This window comes from Lissotriton vulgaris, chromosome 11 (genome assembly GCF_964263255.1).
Source record: "Lissotriton vulgaris chromosome 11, aLisVul1.2, whole genome shotgun sequence".
Classification (NCBI taxonomy): Eukaryota; Metazoa; Chordata; class Amphibia; order Caudata; family Salamandridae; genus Lissotriton; species Lissotriton vulgaris.
In genome coordinates, this window is record NC_141699.1 from 108,671,185 (window position 1) to 108,685,133 (window position 13,949).

General features: G+C 46.0%; 1 protein-coding gene across 7 annotated transcripts in view; it reads right to left on the reverse strand.

Annotated features, from left to right (window-relative positions):
* DEPDC5 (DEP domain containing 5, GATOR1 subcomplex subunit) overlaps positions 1-13,949 on the reverse strand; it is a 592,834-nt gene that overhangs the window by 431,498 nt on the left and 147,387 nt on the right. For all 7 annotated transcript variants that reach the window (XM_086942813.1, XM_086942812.1, XM_086942810.1 and 4 more), the window contains exon 23: positions 13,711-13,846. In XM_086942813.1, coding sequence (XP_086798939.1) covers positions 13,711-13,846 — 136 coding nt within the window. The remainder of the gene's footprint in view (positions 1-13,710; positions 13,847-13,949) is intronic.

Consider the following 13,949-nt stretch of genomic DNA (forward strand, 5'->3'; position numbering starts at 1 on the left):
CGCATTTCTGAGTTACCGCTCAGTATTTGGCCACCAACATCTGGCCCCAAATGCCTTAGAATTTGAGTAACTAAGTCGATCACCTCACATTCTGGAAATCACTGAAGACCTGGCTTGTCACTCTTCCCGTATAATTCTTTCATTGACTCCTTGAGAAAGACAGCGCCAAGATGCCCAAGGGCAGATGTCACACTATATAGAATTTAAATCAAATAAAGTTTCTTTCAGAGACCTGTATAGATAGTGTTCACAGACACAGGCCAAAACCCTCTGCTGCTTTGGAAAATGATGGTGGCAGATTTTAGCATCAGGGGATAACAGGTTCATCATGGGGCCATCACATCATGTCAGTGGTATATATAATCGCACAAAGAAAACGTGAATATTTTTACTCAATGGGGGAGTGGAGGGGGCATTTGTTACAATTTTACATTTTGTGTGGTTCTTGAAAATACTGCTGTTAAGTGTTGAGAATGAATTGAGAACAGTTTTAATTCCATGGTACAGGAACAAACATAACACCAGTTATGAACATACAAGACTTCTCCATCATTCCTTTTTAAAGAGTTGGTGGCCACTGTTGCAAATGTCAAAAAACGAAGAGGTACAAGAGGAGCAGGGAGGCTGCTACACTGAAAGAAGAGCCTGGTAATTGACAAAATCGGTTCTTGAAAAGATGAATTTGAAGGAAATCGCGCTTATTAATTAATGCGCCCTAACCAACGGTGAAAGTGTCAAAGCATCCAGCCACGCGCTGTGTTTCTGGGCTTGTCCCATATTATTAGGGCGCCTGCTCAATATCTACCCATAAAAAACGGTGGCTCCCTTGACCTCAAGAGAATATACACATATTCCAAGGACTGTGCACTATTTACTCGTGCCCAACTATCCAGTGGACTGGCACCTATCCATAAGAAGGTGACTCAAAAGACTCGGGAAGGTACCTCGAATTGAACACTGAGGCCTATATACAATCCCTTTCCACCGAAAGAACTTTGTCCTGATGAAGGTGTTATCACAAAACCGAAACGCTGCGTCGACAACTTTGTATTTTTAAATGTTCTTTATGTGAATTGTCACATTTTTAACTGTATTAAATTGGCACTATATGTCGTGCCTGTTAGGAGGATGTCTCGGAAACACCATGAAGTTGAAGCTCTTTCTTGACCTCCCCCACACCGGTTCACTCTACACCAATGATATATATATACTTGGTGAGAAGAGTAGATGCCAGTGCAAGGGACACAGGGAAACAAAACAAGGAAAGATGGGGAAGACACAGGAATCCGAAATCCAGAATGCAAAGAGAACTGGTCAACACTCACTATCTCTTCTGAACCCCTCCTGTGGATAAAGAGAGAGTGATTAGGACTATGATGTATTATATCTGTGAGAGTGTATGCTATAAAGCAGAGATATATGGTACCTGGCGATTACTTGCAGTGCTCCTACCTGTAATCAATCTTCCTTCTGTTGACCTCACAGTAAGGTAGGTAGGGTGATACATGAAAAATTAATATTCCTATAAAATAGGGGTCATTGGTTATCAATAAGGGAGAGTCCACATAATGCCTATATGTATAAGAATAGGTGACTGAGCGTACCTAATGTTTCCAGTGCCTTTATGAATATTGACTCCCTGTTCTCCACAAAAGTAACTCCCGCATCAAGTAAATAATTCCCTGTTTTGTCTTATCAAATGAAGTTAGAAATCACTTCAGGAGCTCTAAGTACTAATTTCTGATGCTCCGCTAAACCAAAGAGATAAACCTCACCGAGGTAAAATAAAGCGCTAACAATAAGTCCTGCAACAAGTGTCTGCAAACGAAGACGCCCCGTGTAAACTCTACACAGAGTGGAAAACACTAACGAGTGTTAACTCCAGAAACAATAATCAACTCTCGAACTTATCTCTTCAGTAGGAGAGCGCTCACAACCGTTTACCGTCACCGAGCCAAGAGGAGATCCGCCGGAGCCCGAACGCCACCACCGTGACCCGGAAGCGATGCAGGAAACCCGAAGGGAACGCAAAGCGTCATAGGAACGGAAAGGGGAACCTATATAGCGATATCGCGCATGCGCGAGACTTGCGCATGCGCTTTCCTGACACACTCTCTTCCCCCAACCATGTCTTTGCCAACCACGGCTTCCGTGGATCGGCAGGCATGACAGTACGCCCCTCCCAAACTGCCCCCAACAGGTTTGGGCTTTCTAGGATGGCGTCTATGAAACAAACGCACCAATCTAGGTGCATGTATCTGACTTGCAGGTTCCCAACTGCGCTCCTCTATACTATACCCTTTCCAATGTATGAGGTACTGCAGTCTGCCTCTACTCCTACGGGAGTCAATAATACTGGCCACCTCGTATTCCTCATCTGAATTCACTATAACAGGTGGCGGGCTCACAGGTAACCGAGTACCCGGTGCAACTGGCTTCAGGAGCGAGACATGAAATACAGGGTGTATCTTCATGGACACAGGGAGGTCAAGTTTCATGGCAACTGGGTTGATAACCTTAGAGACAAGGAAAGGGCCAATGTATTTAGGTTGGAATTTGCATGCACCTCTCAATGCAATGTATTTGGAGGACAACCATACTTTGTCCCCTGCCTTATACACTGGTTCAGGTGTCCTACGTGCATCTGCCCCCTTCTTATACTGTATCTTGGCTTTGTCTAAATTGTCTGAAACGGAATTGTGGACAGTCTGTAGATGTTGCACCAAAGCAGATACCGAGGGAGTGTTGCAAGTGCTAGAAAGGGGTATAGGTAACACTCGAGGATGAAACCCATGAGAGCCATAGAAAGGAGTGAATAAGGTGGAAAAGTGGTGACTGTTATTATATGTCAACTCTGCTAACCAGATGACTTCGTCCCACTCTTTCGTAGACTGGAGACATTGACATCTAATTAGTTGTTCTAAACTCTGGTTGACCCGTTCGTTTTGTCCATCCGTTTGAGGGTGGTGACTGGAGGACAACCGTACATCCACTTGTAATAGCTCACATAATTGTCTCCAAAATCGGGAGACAAATTGGGTACCCCTATCCGTGATCAAAACAAAGGGTATGCCATGCAACCTAACAACGTGCTGTAAAAACACTTGAGCAAGCTTCATTGAAGTAGGTAAACCAGGCAAAGGAATGAAATGGGCAGTCTTCGTAAACAAATCCACTACCACTAATACAGCAGTATTCCCTGTACTGGTACGAGGCAGTTCCACAATAAAATCCATAGATACTGTATGCCATGGACCTGGATGAGTTGGAATCGGATTTAACAGACCCACGGGTTTGGTGTGTATTGCTTTACCTTGTGCACATACATGACATGTCTTCACGAAGTCCTGTACATCTTGTGAAATACTGGGCCACCAACAATACCGTTTTACCAGTTCTACAGTTCTCTTGCATCCGGGATGTCCTGCTAAACCTTGAGTATGACACAACTGTAATACCTTTTGTCTCAATGGTTCTGTGGGAATATATAAACCTCCTTGTACATATCCTAGCCCCTCTTTCCATTGGGTTTCCTGATCCCCCAAATACTCCAGGGTCTGGGGGTTCTGCTGTGAGTCCTTTACATCCTTCAATAATCTCTCTTCCATACTGATTGCCCCTATGATTTTCTTGGAATCCAGGATAGAAGGTTGTACTTCCATAGTGGGCAAGGGATCAAAACCTAATCTAGAAAGGGTATCAGCTTTCCCATTCTTTCGTCCTGATCTGAAATGTATCTCAAAATCATACCCACTGAAAAATTGAGTCCACCTTAACTGTCTCATAGAAAGGGCTTTAGTAGTCTTCAGATATTGGAGGTTTCTATGGTCAGTGATGATGGTAACCGTATATCTAGAGCCTAACAAATAAGGTCTCCACTCTTCTAGTACCTTCTTTATTGCGAGCAGCTCCCTTTCTCCTACCGCATAATTGACTTCGGGTGCGGTAAGCTTGTGAGAATAGTAAGCCACCGGATGTAATTCTCCAGTGTCAGGATGAACTTGGGACAACACACCCCCTACCGCTACTTGGGAAGCATCCACTTCCACCACGAAAGGGCTGTTTTGGTCAGGATGTCTCAGGACAGGAGCACTAGTGAAAGCATTCTTTAATCTCTGAAACGCTTCTTCTGCCTCAGCCGTCCAGATGAAGGGAATACCCTTCCTCAACAATCTGGTAATGGGTGTCACGATGTCCGAGAAGTGATTAATGAAGCGTCTGTAGAAGTTGGCAAAACCAATGAACTGTTGCACCTCTTTCACAGAGGTGGGTGCAGTCCATTGCACTACCGCTCGTACCTTATTGGGATCCATTTCCAATCCCTGAGAGGAAATGATATATCCTAGAAAGGATACTCGTGACCTATGGAAAAAACATTGATCCAATTTGCAGAACAGGTAATTGTCTCGTAACCTCTTTAGGACAGACTGGACATGAAGGATGTGTTCCTGCAGTGTACTTGAATATATCAGTAAGTCATCGTTGTAGGCAATGACACATTGATCTAGAATGTCTCTCAGTATGTCATTTATGAAATATTGGAAGGCAGAGGGAGCGTTGCATAAGCCAAACGGCATGACTAAATATTCAAAAAGTCCATATTTAGTACAAAAAGCTGTTTTCCATTCGTCCCCCTCCTTAACTCTTACTAGGTGGTAAGCACCTCTTAGGTCCAATTTGGTAAAGAAATTGGCTGTCTTTCCTTGATCCAATAAGGAGGAAATGAGAAGGAGCGGGTATCGATTTTTGATAGTAACAGCGTTGAGTGAGCGATAATCGATACAACACCGCAAACCCCCTTCTCGTTTCGGTATGAAGAAAAGGGCTGAAGAAGCGGGGGATCTGGACACCCTAATGAAACCCAAGTCCAACATCTTGTCTAGATATTCCCTCAAGTAAACATTTTCTTTTTTGGTTAACGCATATACCCTACTAGTAGGAATGCGAGCACCTGCTTGTAAGTCTATTCTACAATCATATACCCTATGTGGGGGTAAACAAGTGGCCTCCTTGGCATCAAAAATAGATGAAAAAGGTAAATAGACTGCAGGCAGGAAAGTGTCTGGCTCATCGATTTGCAACTCTGTATGTGCAGTAACACTACAACCTATATGCATTATCTCCTGATCAGGATACGAAGAAGAAGGTTCTTCTATCTTTTTCTGAAAGTCTTGTGACTCCAATGGTTTGATATGATCACTACACACCTTGGGATCGAATTCTATAATGCCCTTCTGCCAGTCAATCGAGGGATTGTGGGTTCTTAACCAAGGTAGACCTAATACTATAGGAAACTGCGGTGACTGTATAAGATCAAATAACAAGTTCTCTGTGTGAACATCCAGTAAGGTGACTAGGATGGTATCAGTGGTTTGTGTAATAGGTCCTGATTTAAGCGTGCTGCCATCAATGGTACAAACTTCTTCTATGGTGTCCTTTGAGGCTACAGGAATCTTATGTTGTTGAGCCCATTCTTGATCCATAAAATTACCAGAGGCTCCGGAATCAAGCATGATGGGTATTTGTGTCTTAGACTGTTGCCACTGCAATAAAGAAGGTACTAAGAAATGACTCTGACTGTGAGAGGTTGAAGAGACTTTAGATCCTGAATGACCCGATGCCTCAGTCTCTTTTGGCTTCGGGTCTGCTAGTTTTCCGACCTTTTATTTTGCTTAGGTTTGATAGGGCACTCTCTTAAGAAATGACCTGCCTTACCACAATATAAGCATAGCTTATGGTCTCGTCTTCTCTGCCTTTCTGCTTCACTGATTGGCCCCTTAATACTCCCTATTTGCATGGGTCCAACACCTTCCGAGGGAGAGCCTGTAGAAGATTCAGATTCTGTCTTTCTCTCTCTATAATATGTTTTACTATAATCATATCTATTCTTATCTTTTCTGCGTTCACCCAAACGGTGATCCAACTTGACCACCAGATCTATCAACTCAGGACATGTATCAGGGGGATCTACCACATGTGCCAAGGCATCCTTTAGCTCATCACGGAGCCCTTTATAAAATAAAGCACTATGTTTGTCCTGTGGCCAACTAGCTTCTGCCACTAAACGATTAAAGGTGGCTATATAAGTAGGCAAATCCCTAGTTCCCTGTTTCAACAGAAGCAGTTCTGTATCCGCAGCGTGGGTGAAGGTGTGTTTATCAAATAGTTTACGAAGTTCGCCCTTGAACCTATCATAATCTAAAAGTAATGGATCGTCTCTTTCAATCAATGGTATAGCCCAATTGGAAGCTGAGCCACCCAAGTAGGAAATCATGAATGCCACCTTGGCCTGATCAGTCGGAAAACATGTGGGTTTGCACACAAAATGTAATTGACACTGACTGATAAAGGCAGCACATCTCGTAGGTTCTCCTGAAAATCGTTCCGGGGGAGCAAGAGGCAAAGGGGGAGCAGGGGTAACTACCTGTATAACTGGTGTTTGCGAGCCCGAGGCTGTCCCAGCTCCATCCCTATCCATTCTATCTAGCCTTGTAGCTAAGGCCTGGGTTTCCAGCTGGAGATTACCCATCATATTAGCTAAATCAGCTAGCGTCACTTCCATGGTGTTTAGGCGACAAATATGTTAATGACGCTTTGCGTTCTGTCGTGCCTGTTAGGAGGATGTCTCGGAAACACCATGAAGTTGAAGCTCTTTCCTGACCTCCCCCACACCGGTTCACTCTACACCAATGATATATATATACTTGGTGAGAAGAGTAGATGCCAGTGCAAGGGACACAGGGAAACAAAACAAGGAAAGATGGGGAAGACACAGGAATCCGAAATCCAGGATGCAAAGAGAACTGGTCAACACTCACTATCTCTTCTGAACCCCTCCTGTGGATAAAGAGAGAGTGATTAGGACTATGATGTATTATATCTGTGAGAGTGTATGCTATAAAGCAGAGATATATGGTACCTGGCGATTACTTGCAGTGCTTCTACCTGTAATCAATCTTCCTTCTGTTGACCTCACAGTAAGGTAGGTAGGGTGATACATGAAAAATGAATATTCCTATAAAATAGGGGTCATTGGTTATCAATAAGGGAGAGTCCACATAATGCCTATATGTATAAGAATAGGTGACTGAGCGTACCTAATGTTTCCAGTGCCTTTATGAATATTGACTCCCTGTTCTCCACAAAAGTAACTCCTGCATCAAGTAAATAATTCCCTGTTTTGTCTTATCAAATGAAGTTAGAAATCACTTCAGGAGCTCCAAGTACTAATTTCTGATGCTCCTCTAAACCAAAGAGATAAACCTCACCGAGGTAAAATAAAGCGCTAACAATAAGTCCTGCAACAAATGTCTGCAAACGAAGACGCCCCGTGTAAACTCTACACAGAGTGGAAAACACTAACGAGTGTTAACTCCAGAAACAATAATCAACTCTCGAACTTATCTCATCAGTAGGAGAGCGCTCACAACCGTTTACCGTCACCGAGCCAAGAGGAGATCCGCCGGAGCCCGAACGCCACCACCGTGACCCGGAAGCGATGCAGGAAACCCGAAGGGAACGCAAAGCGTCATAGGAACGGAAAGGGGAACCTATATAGCGATATCCCGCATGCGCGAGACTTGCGCATGCGCTTTCCTGACACACTCTCTTCCGCCAACCATGTCTTTGCCAACCACGGCTTCCGTGGATCGGCAGGCATGACACTATATTTGTGTATGAAAGTATTATTTTATATTGAATAAATTGTACAATTTTCTAAATATCATTTTAAATTGTTCTGATCTCATTTTTCCTATTGTTGTGATTTATTAGATATGTGGTTATGGCATTAATGGGTTTGTGAGTTCATACTGTGCACACTTTTTCCAATTCTTGGTAAGATAGGGACTCTTTTATATTTCCACTGTTGCAAATGCCCTTCCCGCTCAGTTTAGCAGTGCCATCAAAATAACGGCTAGGTCTTTGGACAGTTTTAAAGGTCTAATAAGATTCACACCACAGAAATACAGCTGACCTTTCTAATGAGTTGATGAACATTTTGGAGGGCCAGAGTAAGAAACTGTCCAAGTATCCTAGCACTAAAAATGACAGTAATAGAAGTTCAAGCCACCCTAAATTACAGAGTGATAAAATATGTGTCAACAAATGCCCATTCCATTCTCACAAACCATCAGTGGTGTTTTATGAAATCACACCATGACAACAGCAGACTGAAGACAAAACCATGGTGCCTCGAATATTTATTCCTGTGTTGTCTCCTGGAGACTTGATATAAGTAGGAGACCATCAAAACTGAAGAACTGGGTTCTATTCCTACCTTCCCCACTTGATAAAAGTGTATGATCCTAGCCAAATCGCTTTCACATGTGTGTCAAACTTCAATATCTGCAAAAGAATTGCAAGTATCTAGAAGCGATTCAGTGTATAGCGTGTTCTACAATCACTCAACAGACTTATTGACTTCCTACTCAGCTAATATCTGTACACAACTTAAACTGAATATAATTGAACGGCTGGATTTCTATGACCATCTGCCTTTCCCACTCTAATCTACTCTTGTTCACTGAAATCTCTCCTTCCTTAGACGAGTGAGCTTAGGGTCATAGTGGAATCTACTCTATTAGACTTTCAGTGACACATGATTTTGACAATATATCCCAGTTTTCTTCCATTTGACCCTCGGCTATCCTGCCCAAGTACAGCCTCTCTTCACAGACTTGTGTCTCTAAAGAGTAACCCGACTGTCAGTGTTTCAGTGGCACCTAGATATATTGCTTCAATTTTCTTTCTTCTCTATCTCCTTCACAAGACCCATTGTACTCTACTTCCCATCAGGGCCTGCTTTCTCATAGGATCCCCGTACCCAGTCTTCTGCAGAGTGCAATTCCCCGGTACTGGCCTCTCTCTTGCTAGATGTTGGAAATAACACTATGGCATGATGGTATTACATTTCAAATATTATAAACTGCCATTATTTTTTGTTGGTCTTCAGGGTGAAGGATTTTGAATGTACTGCAGCAGTACATTCAAAATACAGACGTGATGTATATGCTGTCATTGTTTAAACTGTAGTTATTATTATTATTATTATTTATTTTTATGAAGCGCGATAGTCACCCGGAGGTATCCCAGCGCTGAAGGAACCCTGAATTCACCAAAACAGTGGAGCAAGAAACTGAGATACGAGGAAAGGGAGAATGAAGGATCAGAGACAGGGGGGGGGGGGGTGCACAGGTTAGGGGAAGAGATGGGTTTTTAACAGCTTCCTGAAGAGCAGGTATTGAGGTTCAAGTCGTAGGTTACGAGGAAGTGAGTTCCAAAGGCGGGAGGCTTGTACCGAGAACCGTCTTCCTCCTGTTCGGGTTTTCCTAAATCTGGGGGTGTTGGTAAGGTTTTCTGCATTGGAACGGAGGGATCTAGAATTTCTGTAGGGGGTGACAAAATTCCTGAGGACAGGAGGACCTTGATTGTGCAGCGTTTTGTGGACGAGACATAGGGCCTTAAATGTGACTCTCTCCCTTATGGGGAGCCAATGGAGGAGTTTAAGAGCGGGTTTAGCAGATGATCTGGCCGGGGTGTTAGTGATGATCCGGGCGGCCGTGTTCTGAATTGTCTGCAGTTTAGTAAGGGTCGCTTCGGGAGCGCCCAGGTAAATCACATTACTATAGTCCAGCCTCGATATTATGAGACCTTGGACTAATAGTTTTGGGGATTTAGGGGGGAGAAGGGGCAGGACTTTCCTCAGAGATTTTAAGAGACCAAAGCAGGTCCCTGCCACCTTCTTAGCTTGTGAAGTGAAAGAGAGATCGGAATCGATCCACACACCCAGACTTTTCACCTCTATTTTTGGGTCAGGGGGCGGACCCAAACAAGCTGGCCAGCTGTCCAGGGGAAGTGAGGTTCCTTTCGGGCCAAGTATAAGGACCTCGGTTTTTGTCCCATTAAGCTTTAGGGCTGATCTGTTCATCCAATGATGGACCTGCGTAAGGCAGTTGAGGAGATCAGCTTTCTGTTGCTTGGGATGGGACAGAGACACCACTAATTGTGTGTCGTCGGCATAGCTGACGACGCTCACTCCGAAAGGGGTGATAACCTCCTCCAATGTGGACATATAGATATTAAATAAGGTAGGGCTCAGGGAAGAGCCCTGAGGAACACCACATTGGAGGGGCATTTCGGAGGAGCGGGCGTTCTTTTCCCAAATCTGGTAAGACCGTTGGGCCAAGAAAGATGAAAGCCAGGATAGGGCTGTACCTTCCACTCCAACTCTAGCCAATCTTTCAATGAGGAGTCGGTGGTCTACGGTATCGAACGCAGCGCTAAGGTCGAGGAGGATCACTGCCACTGATCCTCCCCCATCCAATAGCGCTCTCGCCTCCTCTACCGCAGCCAAGAGGGCGATGTCCGTGCCCTGTCCAGGTCGGAAGCCCGTCTGGGAGTTTTTTAATTTGTTATTGGCCTCTAGGAACTGCGAGAGTTTCCTGTTGACCAATTTTTCTGCGACCTTGCTCACTCCAGGCAGTAGGGAGATGGGCCTGTAATTAGCCAGGTTCTCGGGGTCGAGCGTAGGTTTCTTCAGCAGGGCTTTTACCACCGCCTTCTTCCAGCTTGAGGGTACAACTCCTTGTTGGAGTGAGGTATTAATCAGATGGGTAAGGGAGGGGATGATAGTAGGGGCTACCTCTTTAAGGATGCGGAGAGGAGCAGGGTCACTAGGGGAACCGCTCTTCATAGAGTTGAACGTATTTCTCACCTCGTCTACCGTGACCTGGCCCCACGTGGACAGACAGGTGGAGGTGTGTGGGAGAGCGATGTCTTCCTCAGGACTGGAGGGGGGGATAGATTCCAGGATTAGTCGGATTTTGTCGTGGAAGAAGTTGGCCAGTTGCTGGCATTTCTCCAGGTCGACTTTAGGATCGGAAGCAGGTCCTGGTCCTTGACGTTGGGGTTTTGAAAGCTCTTTAAGGATGGCGTACACTTCCTTACTGGAGCATCCTGCTTTATCTATTCTCTCCTGAAAAAACATGCTTTTGGTTTTATGAATAGCAGTTTTATAGGTCAGAAGCGAAATAGAGTAGATGTTCTTATTGGTTGTTGTTTTGTCGCGCCTCCAGGAGCGTTCGGTTTTTTTACACTCTTGACGCAGAACTTTGAGCTCTGGGGTGTACCATAGCGCGGGGGGTATTCTTTTAGGTTGTTTGAGGGTGGTAATTTTTGGAAGTAACGTATCCAGGGAGGAAGTGATCCAATCGCTGAATTGATTGTCAGCTGTATTGGGGTCAGAGGAAAGCGCAGGGATGGACTCTGCAAGAGAGTCAGCCCATATCTCAGGTGATAGTTTGCGCCATTGTCGGTCGGTAACTTGGGTTTTAGGGATTGAGTAAGTGGGTGTGGGGATTTCCCAGGAAAAGTGGACCAGAAAGTGGTCCGTCCATGGTAGGGTCACCGGAAGGTTAGAGGTCATTGTTGCTATGTTGGTGAGGATCGGATCCAACAGATGGCCCTTATCATGGGTAGGCTCGTTATTCACTAGACGAATGTCTAAAGATGTTAAATCGTGTCTAATGTCCGATGCTGCTCGATCCGTGGGGTCCAGAAAATGGACGTTCAAATCACCTAGTATAAGGAAGTTGGGGGTGGAAGAAGCTAGTTGTGAAACGGATTCGAATACAGCGTTGATAAAATTACCCGGGGCCCCTGGGGGGCGGTAGATTAGAAGCCCTGCCAGGGTAAGAGCTGGGGAGATTTGGATGGAGAATTGACCACTCTCGCAATCCTCAATATCAGCGTTGGTCATCCGGCAGGTAAATTGTTCCCTGTGGATTATAGCTACCCCGCCTCCTCTCCCTCTAGGTCTATTAAGGGCTTGGCAGATATACCCGGTGGGGAGGGCCGTGACAACATCCGAGTCGGTGTTGTCAGTGAGCCATGTTTCCGTTATGAACAGGAGGTCAAGCTCCTGGTTCTGGATCAGGAGGTTCATTTCGGTGGCATGTTTGGGGAGGGAGCGGCAGTTAAGAAGTCCTAGTTTCAGAGCAAGGGTGGTTGATTTAAGGATGGGAGTCGGATTGCATTGTGGACAGGTCGAGAATGCCTTACCTACAGTAAACGAGTGGTAGCAGGCTAGGATGTTCTTAGGTCGTAAGTCGTGTAAAGTATCCGCTGTGTACGTTACTCGAACCTGAGGGGTACCCGGCATAGTGACGGGGCCTAGGGCCTTCTGGGCCCGGACGGGCCCAGACGGGCTTGCCTTTGGCGCGCCTTCGGCGCGCTGACGGCGCGCCCGCTGCGCCCGTCCGCTGCGCGTCCGGTGGTTGCACATCTTAAATGTGTAGGAAAAAGGGCAGGTGGGCGTGGCCTTAGAGTGGGCGTGGCCTCTCTCCCTCGCCGAGAATGGCGGCAGAGAAGTTTGTTTGGTGGTTTTAGCGTTGCAGCGAAGGGGTCGCTGTTTAGGTGATTCTGAGCCCGCTCCAGAGGTAAACGGGTGAGTGAAGTTTTAAAATACAGAGTATTTCGGCGACTTGTGACACATATACAATATTTAAAAATAAGAGATTCGTCTCCCGGCTTCCGCCTCAGGAGCTTTCAAGGTTCTGATTTTGTCGCGCTGAAGGCAGCGTTTAAGTACCGTGGGCGGCGGGTGGGCGTGGCCTTAGAGTGGGCGTGGCCTCTCTCCCTCGCCGAGAATGGCGGCAGAGAAGTTTGTTTGGTGGTTTTAGCGTTGCAGCGAAGGGGTCGCTGTTTAGGTGATTCTGAGCCCGCTCCAGAGGTAAACGGGTGAGTGAAGTTTTAAAATACAGAGTATTTCGGCGACTTGTGACACATATACAATATTTAAAAATAAGAGATTCGTCTCCCGGCTTCCGCCTCAGGAGCTTTCAAGGTTCTGATTTTGTCGCGCTGAAGGCAGCGTTTAAGTACCGTGGGCGGCGGGTGGGCGTGGCCTTAGAGTGGGCGTGGCCTCTCTCCCTCGCCGAGAATGGCGGCAGAGAAGTTTGTTTGGTGGTTTTAGCGTTGCAGCGAAGGGGTCGCCGTTTAGGTGATTCTGAGCCCGCTCCAGAGGTAAACGGGTGAGTGAAGTTTTAAAATACAGAGTATTTCGGCGACTTGTGACACATATACAATATTTAAAAATAAGAGATTCGTCTCCCGGCTTCCGCCTCAGGAGCTTTCAAGGTTCAAAGTTCAGGTAGCCATGACAGGAACGTTAACCCCTTCTTGACCTGTTCCAACATTATCCTAAATCACAACCATGATAGTGCTAGGAACTACAGAAGAGTACTAGGAGGGGTGACTGTGCCCTTGGCCCCCCTCCCTAGTTTTGCCACTGGGTCTTGGTAGGTCCATGTTTCAGGTGTTAGTGCCGGTATTCCCAGGGATCATCTGAGACTTGTTACCTGTAAATGTAAATTGATACTTGCAAAGCGCACTACTCACCGCAAGGGTCTCAAGGCGCTTGTACGAATACCGCTGTGGAACCCATCCTGGCTTTCCCTGTGAGGCGTCCACTCCTGGGCGCCCCCAAGGTGGAGGCCAGGCATCCTTAGCGTTGTGGAGATTAAGCAAGCTATTGCCCAGAGTTGCGGAGTGGGACTCCATGATTGGAATAGGCACCGAGGCGAGAATTATCAGGTCAGTGGAATTTTGAGCCCAAGACCCGCCGAGGCGGGGAATTGAACCCTGGTCCCGGGCTAGACCTCTGCATCAGGGTCTGCCGCTCTAACCATTAAGCCACACTTCTTCTGTTACCTGCCAGTTGCTTCATGGTACGCCAGTTCCAGTAGCTCAGCGGAGCTGTGCGTCACGTCACGCATACCGTTCCCCTGCATCTCTGCCATGTTCTGGCGGGTCTGGTGATGGATCTGAATGGCTTCTCCGGAAGGACCTGTGCAACAAGGAATACAACAGAGTGTCCTTTGTGATCACAGCACCAAGCCCAAAAAGTCAATCTCACACTCACATCTGCAGTGGCACTCTGAGAGAAGATG